The sequence below is a fragment of the Stylophora pistillata genome, chromosome 9 (assembly GCF_964205215.1).
Source record: "Stylophora pistillata chromosome 9, jaStyPist1.2, whole genome shotgun sequence".
In the NCBI taxonomy this organism is placed as follows: domain Eukaryota; kingdom Metazoa; phylum Cnidaria; class Anthozoa; order Scleractinia; family Pocilloporidae; genus Stylophora; species Stylophora pistillata.
This window is the reverse complement of record NC_142527.1, coordinates 1,697,701-1,720,438: the sequence shown is the minus strand read 5'-3', so window position 1 is coordinate 1,720,438 and position 22,738 is coordinate 1,697,701. Positions and strand designations below refer to the sequence as shown.

The 22,738-nt window shown below is 40.1% G+C and overlaps 2 protein-coding genes across 2 annotated transcripts in view; both read left to right on the top strand.

Annotated features, from left to right (window-relative positions):
* The first annotated feature begins 562 nt into the window (after window positions 1-562).
* LOC111328240 (uncharacterized) lies at window positions 563-16,532 on the top strand. Its single transcript, XM_022932639.2, has 12 exons — window positions 563-1,313; window positions 2,219-2,272; window positions 3,569-3,661; window positions 6,071-6,166; window positions 6,607-6,809; window positions 8,118-8,248; window positions 9,154-9,242; window positions 10,881-10,967; window positions 11,683-11,970; window positions 12,749-12,930; window positions 13,262-13,472; window positions 14,052-16,532. The coding sequence occupies exons 1-12, from the start codon at window positions 657-659 to the stop codon at window positions 14,217-14,219; spliced, it is 2,259 nt and encodes a 752-aa protein (XP_022788374.2). The 5' UTR covers window positions 563-656; the 3' UTR covers window positions 14,220-16,532.
* An 87-nt stretch (window positions 16,533-16,619) lies between these two features.
* Window positions 16,620-22,738, top strand: part of LOC111326934 (uncharacterized) — a 9,579-nt gene continuing 3,460 nt past the window's right edge. Inside the window, exons 1-9 of the mRNA XM_022931021.2 lie at window positions 16,620-17,445; window positions 18,952-19,005; window positions 19,100-19,192; window positions 19,818-19,916; window positions 20,198-20,400; window positions 20,695-20,825; window positions 21,124-21,212; window positions 21,490-21,576; window positions 22,277-22,564. Coding sequence (XP_022786756.1) covers window positions 16,849-17,445; window positions 18,952-19,005; window positions 19,100-19,192; window positions 19,818-19,916; window positions 20,198-20,400; window positions 20,695-20,825; window positions 21,124-21,212; window positions 21,490-21,576; window positions 22,277-22,564 — 1,641 coding nt within the window. The 5' untranslated portion in view covers window positions 16,620-16,848. The remainder of the gene's footprint in view (window positions 17,446-18,951; window positions 19,006-19,099; window positions 19,193-19,817; window positions 19,917-20,197; window positions 20,401-20,694; window positions 20,826-21,123; window positions 21,213-21,489; window positions 21,577-22,276; window positions 22,565-22,738) is intronic.

Below are 22,738 nucleotides of genomic sequence, written 5' to 3'. Positions count from 1 at the left end.
CAGGTGTACAGAATTCATTCAATATTTTCTATCCGGCATCTTTTCCTTTCTAAAACTGGTCTAATGTCTAACTCATCTCCAGTCTTCCTCACACCAAATGTGGTTCAGGAGAACGATAGGGAGAAATGGGCGATGGAAGGGGGGGGGGGGAAAAGAAACTATTGACCCTCTGGCTCTCGCTCTAAGGTCCTCCAAGGCCCAAGGGAGAAAGACGTTGTTCCGCAGGAGATTTGCGTCAGTTGTAAAGATGTCAAAGCGGCTAAAATAGTGCACTTTCAGAATTATCTCGACCGGTTTTACTTCTCCACAGTTCGGCATCCATAGAAACTAACAGGCAGATAATCGGGCGAGAAGAAAATAAGATGGTGGTTCGGTTGGACCCAAAAACTTTGGCCAAGAGTTTTCATCACGCCTTTTCAGTACACCCTCAACCATATGAACAGAGTGGGCGCGGGCGTCATTATCCATCCGCTGGGATCGGGTGAGGAGCACGACTCGCGCGACACGCATCGCGCGTGTCTCGATCTTATGCATTTGGCATAGCCTCCTTGTCAGCGGATTCTCCCTAGGTATCAGTCTCTTGGGTCAAAATGGCGATCAACTTTCCTTGAAACCCAGCTGTTTGCTAATTATTTTGTTTCGTTTTATAATTGTCGATGACCAAAATGGCCAAATATTTCAAAGAAACACTAGGAAAGCTGAGAGAGACAGCACTCGAGTCACTAGAAAGAAATGAAGCCAAAAATAGAACGGATGATGGATCTGAAAGCACGTATCAGTTCGTCTCGGCGCTTGTCATCAACCTTTCGATATCCTTAGTTGCGCTCGGCCTTTTCTCGTTCCTACGGCCGAGACTCAAGCAGATTTACTCTCCACGTCAGCTGCTTTTGGATGTGATGTTTCCTCTGGGTAAACTGCCTCATTCGTTTTTCGCATGGGTAATTCCTGCCTTTATGGCCAATGACGATGATGTGTTCTATTATGCAGGGATCGACGCGCTTGTTTATATCCGATTTATGCGCTTGTGCGTCAAAATATCCCTTGTGATCATGCCGTACGGTATTGCAGTCCTTCTTCCGTTGAATTATTTCGGTGGAGAAGGCCTGCACGGCTTGGAAAGGGTTGCTTTATCGAACATAAAACATGAGTCGTCCAAAGTCTGGGCACATGTAGTACCGGCCTGGTTCTACACCTTTATTATTTGCTATCTGCTGTACGAGGAATGGAAAATGTACATCATATATCGCCAGGAATATCTTAGCTGCGGAAAAGGCCATCAATATGCAGTGTTAGTCAGGGATCTACCAGTAAAGGTAATCAAAAGGTATCTCCCGCGCCTGCTGATTGTTTGTTATCTACTCTCTCTTCACAATATCAATACATTATCCAGTAAACAATGGATGAAAAAGGCAAAATTATCAAATATAAGACTTTTCCTCTAGTTAATCATAATCCATTTACTAATTATCACAGAAATGAGTCACTGCTAATGGGAAAAAAATATGTACAGAAGATCAGGCTAAAAGCTAAGAACAGAGAATAAGCCTCAGATTGAGGTACTTACCACCCCAGTGACAGATTCAGGGGAAGGGGGATCCAGAAGGTCCGGACACCTCCCACCAGACCTGTGCGTGTTGTCTGACACCAAACGATTTTTAACGACTGGACTACATTTTAGTTTCATTTAAAATTTACATCAAAGTGTTTACCTTTTTTATGCTCCAGAGTAGAATATAGAAAAAGGTATTTTATGAAGGTAAACTCCCCTCCCCCCATCCTCTCCACCATAAATTAATTTCTGGATCCACCCCGGCACCCCTGCAACTATGAATCCTAAGATCTCTACATTACATAATTGAGGCCCTGTTAGGGGGGGTATAGATGTCGCCCGTCTGAATTTCAAACTTTGTCATGTCACCATTTCAGAAGGTTCTGATGTCACTGTCGGAATTTCATCAATGTCGTGCTCAAAGTCGCATTTTCATTTCCCTGATGTCGCTGTTTCAACGCCATGTCGCCTGTCGGAATTTACCCTATCAGGGCCTCATAATTTTGCTTAATGGCTGGTTCACATTTCTCACAATATCGGATCATTTCAATTGATTTTATCAACTGAGTTGATAATGTTAGTTGGCCTCCCTACACAGTTTCTGAAGTTGATGTTTGAAGCATTAGCCCTTCGTCAGACTTATTTATTGATCTCTTTTACTCCTTACAGTTTCAAAATGAACAAAGCATGAAAAGCTATCTTGAAGAACTTTTTCCTGACCAGGTGTGGCTAGTTAATTGTTTTTTTTATTTTATCATCAGAATTGCAAAATTTTTTGTGCACTAATATATACATCTCATTAGATGTTTTGTTGAGTAGTATTGCAGAGTATTTTTTACAAGTTGTGCTGTATTTTGATGAGCCCATAGGGCGAGTCAAAATACAAATAACAAGTAAAAATACTCAGCAATATGACACACCAAAATGTCTAATAAGTTATTTATTATTCAAATTGTTATTTTGGTGCAGGTGAATTTTGCAGATATCTATTTATAGGGAGTATGTGACAGAAGTATGTGAAGTGGAACACAATTGATGCATTGTCATGTTGCCGTTTCTATTTTCTTCAGTGAATCATGAAATTTCATTGTTGTCTACCTGCTTTTCTTTGTTCAATTTATTTAATAAACCTGGATCAATATTCACCATTCTGACTCTTCATCAACAGACAAATTATTCAAATTGTCCACCATTTTTTTTTTGTAACTTCAATCCAATTTGTTGCTTGTGGAATGCAGGAGAGCTTGTCTAACTGGTTCTCTAGGGTACAAAATTAATACCGTGTGATACATGTGCTCGTCTTGGACATTATTTGTACTCTAGGAAGTGTAGTTGGATAATAAGTAGGATGAACCCTTTGCACGTGAATATCAGTATGTATATTCTCCATACTGTTCTCTAAAAGATTTCCTAAGGTGCTGACAAGGAGAATTTGGTTATCCTTGTGACCTTAATATGTGATTTGGGTTGATGTTGTAAGGTGGAATTAAATGCGAGTCCCTCCAAGGAATTAAAGGGTGAAGACATAAATTAGTGGAATAATGAACAGATATCATACAATGTGTTTTTGGGAATTAAGATTTGCTGTGAACATAGTAGTAAGAGGCTCCATCTAAAGAAATTGGTGGCTTTTGCTATAATCAAAACAAGTGGATGATTATTAACCTTTATTACACGACTCGGGCAGTCAGAGGGCCAATAACTAAAATCAACCAATCAAAATGTTCTATTGCCAATCAATATTCTCTCAGTATTGGACTGGGCACTGTCCCGAATGGTCCCGAATGGTCCCGAATGACACCGCACTTGTGTCCCTTTGAACTTCAGTCGTATAATAAATCTCTTATTAACTAAGCTTGCTCGGGCCTGTACTGGAAGAATATCAGCCCTCCGTCTTTCTTGTACGGACCTCGCTGTGCTCAGTCCGTACTGTCAAGACCTTGGGCCGATATTCTCCCAGGACAGCCCTCGCACTTGGTTAATAAGATATATATATACTAAATTTGATTTTGTGATTAGATTGAGGATGTAATAATGATTGAAGATCTGAAGAAATGGCAGGCATTAATAGAAAAACATGACAGTCTCGTGTGGAAACTTGAACACTCTAAAGTAAGTAACCACCAGGATCATGTGTTGGTGGATGTAGTGGTCCACACATGTCAGGCAATATAAGGCCAAAAGTCAACTGAAATGGTGTCAAGTAAGTTAGGTGATAGCTGACTGATGATTGACAAACATGTGAGTAATAGTCAGCCAATCTCTTAATCAAGGTGTCAGGTTTAGTTTTGAGACATTAGCTTGTAAGATGACTTTTTGTGGAGCAGTGGTGGCTCTCCTTGGGAGAGCACTTCGTAGTGATGATGGATACCATAGATGAAAAAAGTTTTCATTCATTACCAGCTGAGTTTTGGTCAAGGATCAGTTCACTACTGACCTGCTATCGGCTAAGTACTGACCAACCCTTTGAACATGTTAAATGTTTTAGGCCAAGTGGCCTAAAACTGCCAGAGCCTATCCTTGCTTTCTGAGTGACTAGAAGTGTATCTACCCTACCTTAATGGGATGCTGATCCATTGTAGGTCAGCCCCAGCACTATGTCAGGCTCCCCAGACAGCTCACCAACATCCCGAATGGAGGGAGGTCTTGTTAGAATGAAAATGAATAAAGGCTGATAGTTTCTAAAGAAACTGGGGCTGCATCGGTGGTGGTAACGAAATAATTTGAATATAATTATCAACAAAGTTGAAATGGTAAATTGGCCACCGTAACGATAACAAAAGCTGATGTTTTGAGCATTAGCCCTTCGTCGGAGCGAATAGAGGAATTGTGGGTTGTGTGTGCTTTTAAAGGCAGAAAGTGGAGCTACGTTATTGGTGGGAACATGGCAATGAGAAAAACACAAATAAATTAGTGGAATGAAAAGCGTTCGTTGATCCCTGTGGGATTTAGACTGCTGGTTTGAAAGATGAGCTTTTGTTCAAAAGAGTTTTATGTCTTTCTCTGCTACCTAAGTGTAAGGAAAGACCACAGATTGCCATATGTTGCTTAGAATGATTAGGTAAATTAATTTAAAAGTGTCTAGCGACTGGTTTCGATGTGTCTTTGTCATTCTTTTCCACGTCGCGAAGGTGTTCTCAGAATTGGTCACCTAGTCTTCTGCCTGTTTTGCCGATGTATATCTTTTTGTAATAAGCAGGGTTCGTACGCGTCTTGAAAACCTTGAAAACCCTTGAATTTCAGGGGGCCGATTTCAAGGCCTTGAAAGTACTTCAATTTCATTTTGGGTCCTTGAAAGTACTTGATTTTTTATTGAACAATATTGAAATATATCTGCTTTTGTTTTTGGTAAACCCAAAACTTAGATGTTAACAGAAACATTTTTCTTGGTTTTGAGGTAAAATTGTCATTACAAAAAGTCCTTGAAATTCCTAAGTAGGGTCCTGGAAAGTCCTTGAAAAGTCCTTGAATCTTTGGCCTGAAAAAGTGTATGAACCCTGAATAAGTGCAAGTTATGCAATAGATTACATTGGCGGAAGTGCACGTGAAGTGTTCGGTGATCTTAATGGATCGTTTGGGTCCTGATATTTTATCAGTGTTGTGAATGAAAGGACACGTTTTGCATCGTGCACGAGTGCATTTAAAAGTGCCTAGTTGGTTATCAGTCTGAAAAGAACTTCTGACCAAAAATTGCCTATGTTTTTGTAGTGTTTGAATGAAATGAGTGGAGGTTGTGAAAAGATAGTGCTTGTCTCTGATCGTTTTGAAGTAGTACTTCACGTGCACCTCCGCCAATGTAATCTATTGCATAACTTGCACTTATTGCAAAAAGATATACATTGGCGAAATAGGCAGAAGACTAGGTGACCGATTCCAAGAACACCTTCGCGACGTGGAAAAGAATGACAAGGACACATCGAAACCAGTCGCTAGACACTTTAATTTACCTAATCATTCTAAGCAATATATGGCAATCTGTGGTCTTTCCTTACACTTAGGTAGCATGGAAAGTCGTAAAACTCTTGAACAAAAGCTCATCTTTCAAACCGGCAGTCTAAATCTCACAGGGATCAACGAAAACATTTCATTCCACTAATTTATTCATGTTTTTCTCGTTGCCATGTTCCCACCAATAACGTAGCTCCATTTTCTGCCTTTAAAAGCACACACAACCCACAATTCCTCTGTTTGCTCCGATGAAGGGCTAACACTCGAAACGTCAGCTTTTGTAATCATTACGGTGGCTAATTTTCTATTTCAACTTTGTTGATGTATCCAAATTATTTTGTTAGAATAAAGTTACCTTGCTGAAAAAATGACACAATGACCTAGCTAGGTCTCAAATCCATTATCCAGTGTGATAATCCTTTTGCCATTGTATTTCCTACCTTACTAATTTATTTCCTACCTGATTAATTTAGCAACCAAATTAATAACCTGAACATGCCCACTTCCAGATGCATCCGCAGTGTCAGGTTGTTCCATGATTTTGCACTGTTGATTGTCTTCTTTGCCTTTTAGGCAATTTACAACTTGACTGGACAAAGACCGACTCATCGTTCGCATCCCTGTGGTACTGAGTTTGACTCCATCACCCAGCATGAGAGGGACTTGACAGTAAGTTTTTCATGACTAATGTAAGGGCATATACAGTAGAATTAGATTTCTTCACCCCCTCCACCCCCCTCCCACCCCTTGACTGGAAAATCAGGACTTGGTTGGGGGGAAAGGCCAAGGAATGACTTAAGGAGGTTATTGTTGAATTTTAAGACATGGAAACTGACCTTCAAGCAAACAACAGTTTTGTTTAATCTGACCTGCCCAATGTTGCTGTGATCCTCCAAGATCCAACAGCCTGCACTTAAGCCTTTGAAAATTTTATATTCAAATCAAACTGAAATCAATGGATGCAGAATTATTTCACAGATCGTTCATTCTATCAGTCACTCATCCATTTATTTATTTATTTTTTATTTACTTATTTACTTATTTTTTTTTTATTAAAATTAAAGATTAAGCAACTATCAAATTGAATGTGACTCTGCCCTTTCTCCTAGAAATTGCAGAGCAAACTCGAGGATGAAATGAACCAGGAGCACACCACACTTCCATGTGCTTTCATAATCTTCCGAAGTTTGCGCATGGCAACAACAGCGGTGCAAGTAGCATGGGACAACTATTCCTTAAACATGAACATAACTCCAGCACCTCAGATTACAGATGTCATCTGGGGTAACCTTGGTGTTGGCCTTTGGCGAAGGTATACCTAAGTATATAATCTACAGCCAGGATTTGTATGAAATTTTCAAAGAATTTTAATTATGACCAAAGCACTCAGAGTTTTTCAGCTAATCAGTGTTTATCAAGGAATGTCTAAAACTCAAGTATATATTTTCTCTGTCGTGTAAGCAATAGGCTGCACATTCTATGGGTTTACTAGCATTATAAGCCTTGTGGAACTGATATTGGGAGTACCAGAAAGTTTTGTAAATTGCAAACCCCAAAGGGGTGTGATTTACAAACTTTTTTTAATGTTCTCCAAACATCTCAAGTGGGTTATTTTGCCAGTAAACCAATTGAAAGTACAGCCTATTGCTTCAATAGATAATTGTAGAATGTTTCAATTTTCATCGGGTTTACCAGTGCAATAAATGATAGCTTTTGGACCAACCAGGGTGCTTTTAGTATCTCTTTTACTCTATAAATATACATAACTTACAGTTCATTTTCTCACAAGAGAATTCCAGACACATAATGGGTCATTTTACAGTTGTGTACTTAGTTGCCAAGCCTTTGATTCAGAGTGAGGCTGAAATGACCTTGTTGTGATAGAGACCTGTATCTAGTTAGCATCAGACGATAACAAAATGATTTACAGTTGAAAAGCAGCAACATGTGTATCATAACAAGGTCGCCCCTAGCCTCGCTCCTGTTCAAAGCAATCAAGCACACAACTGTAAAATAGACTATTCTGCAGTCACTAATTAAAACTTGATGAGATTAGCCAGAACATCACGACCCTTGTTTCTAAAGACTTACTAGTCATACAGTGCTATTCTCCCCCACAAGAAAAAAATTATGAAGATGAGAGTATGACCATCGTAAGGAATTCTGAAATTTTCCTACTAGCTCAAATGCTTCAGAACTTTCCACGACGTGAATACCAGTGGCTGCTACTAACTTTAGTACGCTTTAACTTGGATATATCAACAAAGTTGAAGTTGTAAATTGGCCACCATAATGATTACAAAAGCTGACGTTTCGAGCGTTAGCCCTTCATCATTTGCTCCGACGAAAGGCTAACACTTTTGTAATCGTTACAGTGGCCAATTTACCACTTCAACTTTGTTGATATATCCAAGTTATTTTGTTACTCCCACCGACACAGCCCCAAACAGTTTCTTTCGAAACTATCAGCCTTTATTCATTTAGTATGCTTTAGTTGATCATTGATAAAGAACTGTCCTTGAGTGATGATACAAATGGTTTAAAATTACGTGGTTACAAACAGTTCTTCCATTTTTCATGCCTTTCCAATAGTTTTCTTATGTGCCCTATTTCCCAACAGGAAATTTTCCACAGGTCTAGTTTATGCTGCCATATTTGCATTGGTGTTTTTCTGGTCATTGCCAGTTGGATTTATCTCAAGTTTAATTTCCCTAGACAATATTGCAAAAGTAGCTCCGTGGCTGGAGGCAGGTGAGTCATTTAACAGTACACATCCTAACTACGGTATACTTGTTCTCTTTACTGTCCTTTACATTTTCTACCATGTATAATAACAACAAGGAGAATTTGTTTAGCAATCATAAGCTTCTTTGCTTGGTTATCATTTCCTACTGTCTCAAATAGGACACTAGTGTTTTAAATCAGACATTCATGTCTAAAGTAAGACACTAGGGTCTAAAATCGGATACTTGTGTCCAAAATTAGGTACTAGTGTTTAAAATTGAACACTACTAAAATTGGACACAAGTTAAATCAGACATCAGTGTCCAAATCAGGATGCTAGTGGTTTCTAAAATCTGACAGTAGTGTCTTGGATTAAACTCTATCGTCCAAATCAGACACAAGTGTGTCAAACTGGACTCTAGATTCTAAAATTGGACATAAGTGTCTATAAAGGGACACTAATGTCCACAATTAATATCCAAAGTCAGACATTAGTCTCTAAAATCAGACACAAGTGTCCGAAGTCAGACACAACTGTCTGAAATTGGATGCTAGTGTCTTAAATAGGACACTAGTGTATAAAATTAAACACTATTTCTAAAATTGGACAGTACAGTAAAAAATGGGTCACTTATGTCTTAATGTAACTGTCTAAGATCAGATGCTGGTATCAAAATTGGATATACTTATTTAATCATACTGTTCAAGGGAAATGTGGATAAATATGATTGAACATTTTTGTCTAGCAATAGGAAATGCTGCAGTATTGTGTTCAGAAATGTGTGAAAATAAATCTGTTTGCATGAAACAATTTAATATTTTTTTGAAGTTAGCCCATATCTTTGTGCTATTTTAACATTCAAGTAAAATTTTATACTTGAGGTTTACTTATTTGTAATTTTTTTTGTTGGATTGATATCTTTATTTTGTAGTTTTGAGCTATAGTAACTTTGTGAGGGGACTCATTGAAGGAGTTCTATCCAGTTTAACACTGTGGGTCTTCTTCGCTGTGTTGCCATTAGTAAGTAGAGTCAATTTAATTTATATATCTTATTAACCAAGCGCGAGGGCTGTACTGGGAGAATATCGGCCCGAGGTCTTGACAGTACAGACCGAGTGCAGCGAGGTCCGTACAAAAAAGACTGAGGGCCGATATTCTTCCAGTACGGTCCTGAGCAAGCTTGGTTAATAAGAGATTTATTATACGACTGAAGTTCAGAGGGACACAAGTGCGGTATCATTTGGGACCATTCGGGACAGTGCCCGGTCCAATACTGAGAGAATATTGACCGGCAATAGAGCATTTTGATTGGTTAATTTTAGTTATTGGCTCTCTTACTGCCCGAGTCATGTAATAAATTAGTTTATCAATGAATTCGGTGAATTTTGATGTTTTATGTGTGTTTATACCTAATTACTGCTTAAACAACTCAGTTAATGAATTATGACACTAAGTTGAAATGGAGCCTTGGTAGGGAAACAGCAGTCAGACCTCTAGGCACATTCAAAGATTGTAATGACCAAGAGGTGGCCCCTCGCGGTAGTTTAAGAATTTCAAAAGTAAATTTTCTTAAAGGAGTTTATAAGCAATCAAATTGGCTAGTGAGTCATGGTGTGTCATTGCACGGTATTTAAACTTTTTTAGTAAGCTCAAAACAAACTACATCTGTGCTGGAATTGTTTGAAAAGTCTCAAGATTTTTCCCCATTATTTTGTTTCCTTTTGCAGAATTCTTTACACATTAAGAATTACCTTTGTGGGCTTTATTGGACAGCAGTTGTCTTTTTCCCTAAAAATTTTAGATAGCTGGCAAAAACTGTCCCATTTGTGCCTGCCTTTTGTCTGCTGTATAGACCACTTTCATAAATGGCTGCCTGATTAATATTCTTTTGTTTAAATTTAAATTAGCCTTTCTGGCCTCGTTCTCCAGTACAAAATTCTAAAGAATACATTATCTCAAGCAAGGCCAGAAAGGCTAATTTAAATTTAAACAAAAGAATATTAATCCGGCAGCCATTTTTGAAAGTGGTCAATTGGGTAAAATTACTTAAATCAAAGTGGCCCACCAGCAGCTTTAATAAAGACTAAGAGACAATTATGATAGTATTGGTTCTTGTACATGGCCGGTTAACCCCCAACCCAACCCCCCCTTCCCACAAGGGTTCTTGTACATGGCCAATTGACCCCCTCCACCCCCACCTTCCCTCAAGCTATTCATCCAATGCCCTTGACAATTTCTCCCCTTCTCTCAAGGGTTCTTGTACATGGCCAATTGACCCCCTCCCCCCTCCTTCCCTCAAGCTATTCATCCAATACCCTTGACAATTTCTCCCCCTCCCCCAAGGGTTCTTGTACATGGCCAATTGACCCCCTCTCCCCTCCTTCCTTCAAGCTATTCATCCAATGCCCTTGACAATTTCTCCCCTTCCCCCAAGGGTTCTTGTACATGGCCAATTGACCCCCTCCCCCCTCCTTCCCTCAAGCTATTCATCCAATGCCCTTGACAATTTCTCGATACCCATTTTATTCTCCTGTGTGCAGTACACCAACAAATGATCCAACCTTTCTCTCACTCTTGATAAATTGCCAACTTGAATTGGCTAACGTTTCCTCATTTGGTTGTTTCAGGTTATTTAGTAAGGATTCTCCTTTTTTTCAGATTCTGGAGAGGCTGGCCAAGCTGGAGGGCCTCGCTTCGCAAAGTGAAGTGGACAAATCTGTACTGGGAAAACTCTTCATTTTTGTGGTAATATTTTTTTAAAAAATTATTTTTTGTCATTTTTTGTAATCTTTAATTTGAATGCTTCTAACTTTGAGTTGGTGATCCTGTTTGCCTTTGAGCTTTCGCTGTCTAAGGTAAAGAGATTGTATAAAGTCTGCACTCGAACCAAGGGGCAAATTAGCCAGCCAATTCAGCTGGAATAGGCCAATTTACAGTTGTGTACTTTGTTGCCAAGCCTTTGATTTGGAGTGAGGCTGAAGGTGACCTTGTCATGATAGAGACCTGTGTCTAGTTAGCATGATAACAAAGTGATTTACATTTGAAAGGCAGCAAGGTTTGTATCATAACAAGGTCACCCTCAGCCTCACTCCCATTCAAAGGCTTGGCAACCAAGCACACAACTGTAAAATGGACTATTCTTCCCATTTCTGTAGCAGGAAGCGATTACAGTAGGTGTGTTGCCCACATCCCTTCTCCCCCGCCCCCTCTCCCGCCCCCAGCATTTCAGCAGGCTTTCCTGGAAGTTTACCGACACCCAGAAGGAGAGAGATACTGTGAAAGAATTTAAAGTGCCGTGCCTAAAAACGGTCTCCAACCCAGACCCCATGATCAGGAGTCCAGCGCGGTAACCGTTGGACAACAGCTTCTCCCAGGTTGTTTAACCAAAACCGAGCCATCTGAGATTGTTTTCGACCCTTGAATTAATGGAAATAACTGTATTGTTGTTGTGCTTCCACAGATTGTCAATCAATTCCTTTTCCTGTCCGCCGGGACAGCCGTTCTCAGCCAATTAAAAGAAATACTAAGAAAACCAGAGGAAATACCGCAATACTTGGCTCTGTCGTTGCCGGCCCAGGCCACGTTTTTCATCTGTTACATCATGTTGCGTGGTCTGACTGGGACGTCACTCGAGCTTCTGCGCATTTTTTATCTCATCATCATCCCAATTAAACGGAAGTGGTTTTGTCACACTCCAAGAGAAGACGAGGCGGCCTGGAGACCACCCCATGCCATGTATGATCGCTTGGTATGTATTGTTTAAAACTTAACTAGAATTTTCTCTTAACTTTCTCAAGAGTCTTTCGTACTGTTAGCAGCTCTGATAACCTTTGATCATTCTTCTCTGATTCTGAGGAAAATGGTTGACAACTATCGTACTGTCAACACTTGGAAAAATTCTGTGGTGCGCGTGGAGAAATTTTGTATTTTTTTGGGTTTTTTTAATAATTTTTTTAACTATTTTGTAGCTTATAAATTCCTTCAGTAATGCATGTGTGCCTTTTTCTGTTCTTTTTGTTTCCTTTTGCTCGTGATTGCTCGCTTATCTTTGGACAGTAAAATTTTTGTCGTATAAACGAGTTCTAGTCGCTTTTTTTTAGGTTTTGCGTATTTCTCTTCTCGGGATTATGTCTTAATTGTGGTGGTATGAATTGCAGAGTTAAAAGCGAGCGTTACCTTAACAAAAAGTATGCAAACACTTCAGATTTCGATGTGCGTTTCAAACAGTCTAGTGTATTGATACAGCAACCGGGATATCTCGATCTTTCTTGTACATAAGCTTCGACTTTTAAGCGTATAGTGAAGGGTAACTGGAGGTTTCTTCCTGTCCTTTCCAGGCGGACATGGGTCAGTGTATCACTTTGATTTCAAACATCTCAATCATAGGCTCAAACATAGCTCAAACATAGCTCAAACATGGCTTGGTCTCCGGTCGTGGACTTGTGTCGGTATAGACTTATGTAACATGTCATTCGTTACCATTAAACAGTTATTAAACTAATTATCATCGACCCTCTTTTTTTCAGTACAAAGATCACTTGTTTATTCTGATCGTGGGCATCTCGTACTCAGTCCTCGCTCCTCTCATAACTCCGTTTGTTGTCTTGTACTTCGGGTTTGGTTACATTGCCTGGATGCACCAGGTACTCTGTGTATACATCCCAGTGTATAGCACTGGCGGGCGGATGTGGCCAATAGTTTTCAACAGGTGAGTTAAGTTCATGGATGGGCTCATTTACCAGCCACTGTTCAGGAAATGAGCCCGCGCTCCTTTCCCTGCTCAGTAGGATGAAAGACTGGACCCGAGGAAACGGGGGATATGCGTATGTCGCGATCGATCGCCATTTAGATATCCCGAGCAGTTTACTTCCCTCTCATGATCTCACTTTTCATGCTTCAGTTGAACTAAAAAAAAATTTGGTCCACTCTGACGCTGTGCAGAATGAACTGAAAAGAACTCGCTGGCCTGTCATACTGTGTACAAGGTCTACTTAAATGAAGGGTTGTGGTTAGATTGGTTCTGTTTTGTATTTTTGCAGGATAATCGCTGGGATGATCGTCTTCCATCTGCTAATGACGGGAGTGCTAAGCTTGAAGGAGTCTTTCATTGCAGCGGGGTTTATGCTTCCCCTTCCCGTTATCACGATCCTGTTTTTCTTATTCATCCAGCAGCATTGTTTGAAACCTTCAATGTACTTGTCTATTAACATGGCGTCGGGATTGGCAGAAGCGAGTCCGCGTTTCTTACAGGTCAGTGTGGCGTCCGTCTGTGTTACATGGTAAGGGGCAGTCATTTAAGTTATCATGGGGCGCAATTCGACTTGAGGTTGTAAACCAAAAAAAGAAGTAGACACAAGGGTTATTTCTCCCTTTACACCCTAACTTCAGGATGCATATTCTCCATACTGTTCTCTATACATTTCCTTTGGTGCTGGCAAGGAGAATTTGTTTAACAATCAAGAGCTTCAGTTAGTGATCATTTTCTATATTCTTGTGACTTTAATGTTTGTTTCAGAGGGTGATATTGTAAGGAGAAATTAGATGCCAGTCACTCTTGCGGGTCAAGAGGTTAAAAACGAAGGAAAATATCACGAGAATTCGAAGTAATTCAGTGAGAATTAAGAGTAATAAAAAGCGATCTGTTGGAACGCAAGAAAACGCGAGCTCCCCAGCTGCGAATCGCTTGTCCTGCATTGGATTGCAGGGAGGTTGGCGCAAATTTTCTTGACCAATCACAGCGTAGTATGACGCAACCGATGCTGACTCCCGGGAGACTTTCCACACTGGATTAAACACTTCTCCAATACACGATTTTAACTTTTATCACAGGAAGTTGCGCAGAGTTATGTCAGAAACAACCGTCTGCCATCGACGTACGGCCTTAGTTCGTCACCCATGAATGGCGGGGATTATGCTTACGAAGACGAAGATAGATCGACTGAGATTACGCCAAGCCACTCCATTGGTGGAAGTTGTAGGAGCGAAGAGCTTGTGTAGAATGCTGGGATATCCTCTTGAGGATCGGAAATTTTCTTCACATGACGTGATAACAGAATAGGGCAGCAATACTAGTAATAGGTTGGAGTTTTAGGATTGTTATTCAATGTAAACATAACTAGCTTTTAAGGTGAAGTGTAACACTCCCATGAACCTTTTAGTTGCGGTGTGGACATATTCAAACCAGTAAACTGTTAGAAATTGTTAGTGTTTTAGACATGTGGTAAGTTTATTGTGGTATTGTTATTGTTATTGTTTTTGTTATTATTATTATTATTATTATTATTATTATTATTATTATTATCATTATTACCGTTACAATAATGATTTTCATTACTAATGTTTTTGTTATCATCCATGGTGTGTCACACGCCAGGGATTAAAGTGCATGACACGAAATTTTTTCTCTTGTTTCTTGTAGTTGGATATCTCTAGGAAACGTTTCGAAGCTTTAAAAGTGCTGGGAAAATGTAAAAAGCATTTTTTTTGCTTTCAAAATACGAAAAATTTGCTTTCAAATTTGTCCCGGAGACTGGGACCTAGTTTATCGCCGTCGAAGTTATTTTCCTGTAATCAAGTTAAATGTCTTTGCGTGGGGCATGGTTGCCCATATTGCCCGAGCCAAAGGCTCATATAATCGCAAGACAACACCCACCCATCCCACCCCAGGGGAGGACATCCATCACACAGTAATCTCGTGCGTGGCGAAATTAACGTCTCCTACCCCTAACCCTGCAGGAGACGGGACCTCCATTTATTCGTCCCTATCCGAGAAGACTAGAATATCTAAACCATTTCTTGATGTTATAGAAAGGCAGCATATTCTTCTCAATTATTTTAAGACCTTGAGTGTTGGTCCGGCCGGGGCTCGAACCCTCGACCTCCCGCACATCAGTCCAGCGCTCTATCAATTGAGCTAACGGGTGACGTCACATTTTGTACCTTTGCCACGAAGGTCTGTTGTCGCTGAGAGAATTCTGCAGTACTTCGTAGTAGATAGATAGTGTGTTGAAAGGCACAGATGTCCAGTGATTCTAATGATTCCTTTGAGTCCGACTCTTCTGAAAGTTCCATTGACTTCGAAGAATCTGGGTACACAATGTGACGTCACGTGCGATTTTGGCCGCGCCATGACCGGGACAAATTTGAAGGCAAATTGCGCGTATTTTGAAAGCAAAAAAATTCTTTTTGGATGTTTCCAGCACTTTTAAGGCTTCGAAACGTTTTCTATAAATATCCAACAACAAGAAACGAGAAAAAAAATTCGTGTCATATGCATTTTAAGGTGAAATTATCGTACATCGACGACAATCAAAATTTTTGCCGCAAAAAATTTTCAGCATGTACATATTAAATGAACTGCATGTATGTTGTCAGTTAACGATGAGTTCGACTGATCCTAAACAATCAGGGGAAGAGAGGGGCTTTTATCAATGGCAAAGATTCAACTTATGCTGCACTTTTTCTGTAGGTCAACGAGATGAAACTTGCGCTGCGAATAGTCGGTCTCAATGAGTGTGACTGTCTTTGGTAGATTAAGTAAAAGCACCAAATTACAATAAGGGATTAATATCTGTCAGAATTAAACAAAATGTGCTAAATTTAAATTTTACACGGAGCAATTTTATTTGTAAATTGGTATGAGTGAGGATTGTTTTAACAATTGATTACACTCAAAAACACCAGTTTTAACTTATGGAACTTACCAAAGTCAGAATTACTTTAACATTAAGGTGCGTGAGGTATAATATTGTGTTAGCTTTTCAGGAATCAATATGAGCATTCACAGAACCTAAATAACGATAAAAACAATAAGCTTCATATTTTTGTGATCTAAACATAAATTTTTATTTTAATATAGAAATGATTAAAAAACTGTGTGAAAATTTAAAGAAACTAGTATTAACATTTACAAACTGCACAAACGTGCAACGTATTGACAGTTGATGTGTCTAGTTCCTTCGAGATTAGTTCCACGTCGATGCATCTGTCAAACATCTTTTCACGAAATTCAATAATTGTATTTCTGTAGTGAAGTCACGCGACAGAAAATCCACAACCTAAAGATACCATTAATTACTGAAACCCTCTCGAACTATCTAGATTGATGATTATTCACGTACGTATCGTCAACGTGGTCTTCTGTTATAGTCAAGGAACATTTGGAAAGATCTGCGTTTCGTGTGTTATTAAATTTGATTACGATTGTTTTGCAAATCTCATCTTGTCACGCTGTTTGGTCCGCCAGCGTCAGAGTTGACTCGAAGCGTTCATCGACCCGAATAAATTTATTTGTGTTTTCTATTTGCAAAAGTGTGTACTTAATTGAATCAGTTACCGGTTGTAATGAATTTCTAATGACGCCAACAACCTTGTTTGTCATGTAGAAGGAGACAGAATGCGCCAGATCGCCCAACGGGCGTATTCCTTTGTGTAAACTGGTCTTGTCGTTTCCGCCAGACTCCACGTGATCACGAAATCTGAAAACTCTATTGGATGTTTGACGTTTGATCATTTGAATGACTGTTAGCGCCATTCGACCACGCATGAAATTTAGTACAACTCAGGTAGCTTTACCTCGCAATCTGGGTGTAGCTACAAGATCACAGTGAAGAATACCACGGCGAAAATGGCGAATGACAGCGCTAGCGGCAATGATACGGTGAATGATGTAGTAGCAGACGGTACAAGCAAGTTTATTTCAGCGCTTATTCTCAACTTGATTATAGCCCTGATATGTTTGATATTGTTTTGCATTCTAAGACAGAAGCACAAAATTATTTACGCGCCAAGGCAGCTCTTGATAGACACGTTAGCGCCTGGGAAACGTCCCCAATCGTTTTTTTCGTGGCTTTTTCCCGCTTTCACTGTGAAGGATGACGAAGTTTTCCTTTACGCGGGCATTGATGCGGTGGTTCATATGCGGTTCATGAAGCTCTGCTTTAAGATCGCCCTGGTTCTTATGCCGTATGGAATTATTGTTTTGATTCCCGTAAATTATTTCGGTGGAGGAGATCTCAGCGGCCTGGAACAGATAGCACTGTCTAACATTGTTCCCAAGTCGTCGAAAGTTTGGGCTCACACTGTAGCCGCCTGGGTGTACACTTTGATTATCTGCTACCTTTTGTATACGGAGTGGAAAGCATTTATCGTGTACCGACAACAGTATCTTAATAAAGGGATGGGCTATCAGTATGCTGTGTTGGTTAGAGATTTGCCAGAAAAGGTAAGGCTTTCAGAATACTTCGCATTTTTACTTTATCTTTTTTCCTTACCACCGATGACCCAGATTTGTCTCAAAATATCTTGAAAATGACAATCGATTTTGAAACGGCATGCGTATACAGCGAGCGAGCAGCTGATAAAAAAAAAAGGTTTAACTTTGTCATAAATAATGAATGAGAAGCAGTTGGAAAGAAAAATGCTAATGTGGTGCGTGTTGCGTTACATACAGGTAGCGTAACAATCTGGTGTTACGCGTATTTTGCGCGCAACGGGGAAAAGATATATGTTTGCGAGACAGACCAAAAACAGTCGAGGAGATGAAAATAAAATATGGTTCCTAAACTGATCCTTCAACTTAAAAACTAGCATGTCCAGAAAATAATTAATGCGTGGTGTGTTTAACAAAGTTGATGGACATCTTATGATGAACACGTGTGTCGAACACAAAAAAGTGGCACCTGAACACTAATAAAAGTTCGTCCAATTCTTGAGCCAAAATTTACGGGAAAATATCAAAAGCCTTTGTGACCAAGGGGAAGTAAATATTGATCGGCAGATTCAAACTGCAAAGGAAACTTTCGCAAGGAAAGTAAAGTTTTTCTAAATAGCCTAAGGCAAGGCTTTTGTTTCGCGTTTCATTCACTCGTGTGATTTAATCATGGGTGTCTCGATTGTCACACCCTATTCCCTAGCCGTACGTGATGAAGCAACATATGAAGCAACTCTTTAAAAATATATATAAAGATATTTTCAGCAGTTGTAGCCGTACAATTCGATGAGTGTCTAAAACGCGGTGTCATTAGTTACGAACGTATGTCAGCCATTGCCTGAACCTCCTTGCCATTTTGGTCCATCAATCCCGAGTAGTTCCTGAACGAATTAGAGCTTCTTATTTTCTTACACATTTCGTTCGCCGTTTTAACCTGCCAAATATTGTGAATGTACTGAGGCGAGGTATTTACTCTCCGAGGGATTGTGGGAGAGATCGAAATTAGCCGAAGTATTACCGTAAATCCTTTAATAAACCCCCCTCTAATAAGCCACCCCCCTATACCAAGCCAACCCCCTCTACCAAGCCCTCCTCTTTAGAGGAAGAAATTTATTACGTCCTCCCACCCCTCCTTGAAAAACAAATTTAAAATAACACTGCATGTCAGTAAGTGCGATAAATTCATCAAAGTATTGTAATTTTGATTGTCATTTAAAATTGATTGTGGTGATTGATTGGTGTTATCATGTTGGCATCAATAGAATACGGTATACGGAAATTACAGAGCGATGCTATAAAGATAATATGGCTAAACAAGGTCCATTGAGAGAGTTACATCATAGCATTGAGTTCTTTTTTGAGTCCTGAATTAATACGCTCCCTCTATTAAGCTCCCCCCTCTAATAAACCACCCCCCCGAAGTACCGGGGGGGGCCTATTAGAGCATTTATGGTAACTGCGAGAGCACCTCTTCGACCTTTCCCATTTTCATGTTTAATTTTCTTAATTTATTTTTAGTTCAAGGATTACGAAAGTTTGAAGGGCCACGTGGAAGAATTATTTCCTGATGAGGTAACGTAGTTTTCGTTCTCAATGTCTCCAATGATTTCGAACCGAACTAGGTCAGAATTTGTTGGAAAGGCAAAGCTTTCTTTTTGGTTTTCAGGTGGAAGATGTTGTAATTGTGGAAGACCTGAAAAAGTGGCAAGAGCTTGTTAATGAGCGGGATGCTCTGAAATGGAAGCTAGAGCATGCAAAAGTAAGTTTTCGATAGTTTGGTTTCTATCTGTAAGTTAAGCTATCCTGTTAGTGGACGGAAAGTTTAAGTCAAATGCTGGTGTGCAATCTTTAAGGGTTACACGCCCGAAGTCTGCGCTTCACGCCATAATGGGCGTGGCCATGTTACTACTCTTGACAGAGATTCGATTCAGGGTTTCAGGAGATCAGGATAAGGAGACTGGGACAAACACTTGAAGTGAAGCTGAGGCCGGGGAGGGAGGAGAGGGAGAGAGAAGAAGGTGGAGGGGACGAAAGTGGAACTCATATTGCGGCTTAAATTGCATTAAGAAGAGTAACGACAGACTTGAGTCTGACAGAAAAGCTGATCTTTAAAAAAGTGGACCGTCATTTAAGGCTCTCATGCTTTGCTATCCCGATAAAACCTCTGTTTAGTTAAGAGGGTGCAGGGCAAGGGCGTGGCATTGAGAAGAGATAAGGAGTGCATGCGGCCCATTTTTTTAAAAGAGAAATTGATAAAAAACAGCCAAAATATCATTCCTAAATGCGGTCAAATACTCCTTCCCCCCCCCTCGGGATCACGAATGATTTCACGATAAAACTTTTGCCGAGGACGTGAATTTTACAATATATTTAACTTTTTGCAGGCAGTGTTCGAGCAAAGCGGAGAAAGACCGACGCACAAGAAGTTCATTTGCTGCGGAACGAAATTCGACTCCATCACCCAGTATGGGGCTGAGCTAGAGGTAAGAATTTTAAATTCTTGGTTTGAAACTTCTAATCGTGATGTAATAAATCGACGTAGTTCACCAACCGACGCAGGCGGGACGGGAACGCAAGGTGTGATGGGTAGGGAGAAAGTGAGAGCCTGAGGAAGGCGATTCCTCTTTTTACTTCCCAGCAGCCCTTTCATATTGTACAATGCTGGTGAGAGTCCGTCCTCGCCTCTTTAGTTCTTCCACTGTTACCATAGATGATACATTTTCTTCTACGCGAGTCTCTAACAGTTCCATTGTAATCTTTCCAGACTGCACAGGCCAAACTAGACGCTGAAACTGAGAAGAAACACACTCTCCTTCCCAGCAGTTTCGTTGTGTTCCGATCTCTCCGATCATCAACACTGGCGAATCAAGCTGACTGGGATAACTCTCCTTTGGCCGTTGACGTCATGCCAGCTCCAGAACTGACAAGTGTTCTGTGGACTAATCTTTCCATTGGTCTGTGGGAAAGGTATCGTGCATCTACAGTTCTTGTGCAAGAAAACACTGCAGCCAGTGTTCCGATATAAAATTGAACGAAATGTCGTGGGGATAGGGTTACAGGTTCATTACTTGATATTACATCTCCTTCAAGTGTGCCTAAGTTTCACCGAGGGTGTCGAGGCTTTAAGGGGTCATTGAGATCAAGACAGTTCTTAGTATAACTTTCTATTATTCCATGCCTCTTCAGACTCTTGTCACATTCTGTTCAGTACTGATTTTGGTTCGTGACATTTTCCTTCTATAATGATCCTCCGCTAAACAGGAAACTACGCACAGTTTTGATCTACACACTCGTGTTCCTGTTGGTGTTCTTCTGGACTGTTCCTGTCGCATTCGTATCAACTCTGGTTGAGCTACAGAATCTGACAAAAATCGCGCCATTTTTAAAACCAGGTGGGTCTTCCTAATCAAATAATTTCAAGGGGCTGTTGGAATGATATTCGCAATCAGTTTTTGGCAAAACTGCCGGATAGAAGTCTTCGACAAGATACTACAAGAGAAAATAACATACTTTGTTTACACTGAACCTGAACATTGAAAATGAAAACAACTTTTTATTACGTTTTTCTGAAGCCATTGTCTTTAAATGATGATGACTGGTACGTGACATTATTTACCATTTTGTTTTAATCAACTGCTTGTTCATGTTTTTGTTGACCTTGGGTACTTGTTTCTTTTTCTTTCTGTCTAGTGCTGGAACTAAGCTCATTTGTGAAAGGCGCCATTGAAGGTTTCTTGTCAGGTCTAGCATTGATAATTTTCTTCGCCATTTTGCCCTTGGTTAGTATAGACAATGTCACTTTTTTTACTCAATGGCTGGCTGGTTGATTGACCAATTGGCTAGCTCCGTCACTCATAACTTGACTGACAGCTCAACTGACTACCTCAGTTACTCACTGACTGATTGAATGATCGACTGATGGATGGATTTTGATCGGTGGAAAACTTCGTCAGTGATTGGTTTGTAGAACGCGTACACATGGAATTAGAACAAGATGATAGATTCAGCATATCTTTAAGAACAATATAAAAAATGTGCTTGCCTGTTCCATGTTAGGTCCTGCAGCTGTTCAGCAAACTGGAAGGAATACCGTCCCAAAGTGAAGTGGACAGATCTACGCTGGGAAAATTGTACATTTTCATGGTAACGATGCTATTAGATTAAAAATGTCTTTAAGTTTCTAATGTTAATTTGCTCTGAAGGAAACTCTCGGATTAGGGAACTATTAGCCAACTCAGACTAAAATAATTTATGTTTTGAATATAATTTTTGTCACTTCACACGTACTAGAACTACCTCTCAAAGTTTCTATCGTCATGTACATATTGCAATTAACAAATGGTAAACACCACAGCGTACACTATTGAGTTATGGATGCACGCGGGAAGTTGCTAAATTGACCAATCAGAGCGCGCGCTTTACTTTGGTTATGTTATAATATTCGTTTGCATGGCATAAGAGGACTCGCAGAGATATTTTTGGAACTTAGATGTTGTGAATAACTATGAATCAATATGATTTAACAATGGAACACTCAACTTTACCTGAACAATTACTAAATGAGGGGGGTGGGGTGGGTGAAGGATTCTGGGGGGTCCCTCGGTTTATGGATCACATGGTACATGGAACGGAAGGGGGAACAGTCGTCATCAGAGAAGAAAGGGGGGCCATAGAAAAATAGATTGCTAATTAGAGGGGGGATGGGAGGTTAGAAAAATATTACTGACAGAGCCTCATGGGGGCATCAAGTTAACAAATCAACAACCAAAATCCTCCGCCCTCCATCCCCCTCGTGATAAATAACTACCGGTCCCTCTGACTCCATATCTTATTATATTGGCAGCTCGTGAACAAGTTCCTATTCTTGACTTTTGCTGGCTCAGCTCTAAACAAACTGAAAGAAATGGCAGATAAACCAAGCCAGATTCCATCATTTTTAGCTGAAGCTCTCCCCTCGCAGTCCACCTTCTTCATTTGTTTCATCATGCTGGCCACACTGACTGGTTATGCGCTGCAGTTATTGCGCATAGTGCCTCTCATTCTGGTGTCAATCAAGCGTAAGTGGCTTGTAAAGACACCTCGTGAGGACGAGTTGGCCTGGAAACCACCACCAATTCTTTATGATCGAGTGGTAAGTTAACCATAAAACATGTAGATGTAAGGCAGAGATCTTTTGAAGTCACATACTACTTTTCGTAAACCTGGTGCCACAAAATTTTTTATTTGCCAATCAATGTCTCTATCCCGGTAAAAGATCCGCTACTTGCTTATGTTCTATGGCATGGTAACTAAACTCCCATGTCAA

Bases quoted from the DNA above. Each gene is read 5' to 3' on its own strand.
- LOC111328240 (XM_022932639.2), top strand. From the start codon at position 657: ATGACCAAAATGGCCAAATATTTCAAAGAAACACTAGGAAAGCTGAGA. The intron at 2,273-3,568 runs GTGTGGCTAGTT...TTTTGTGATTAG, and splicing joins AAGAACTTTTTCCTGACCAG to ATTGAGGATGTAATAATGAT. The intron at 6,810-8,117 runs GTATACCTAAGT...ATTTCCCAACAG, and splicing joins GGTGTTGGCCTTTGGCGAAG to GAAATTTTCCACAGGTCTAG.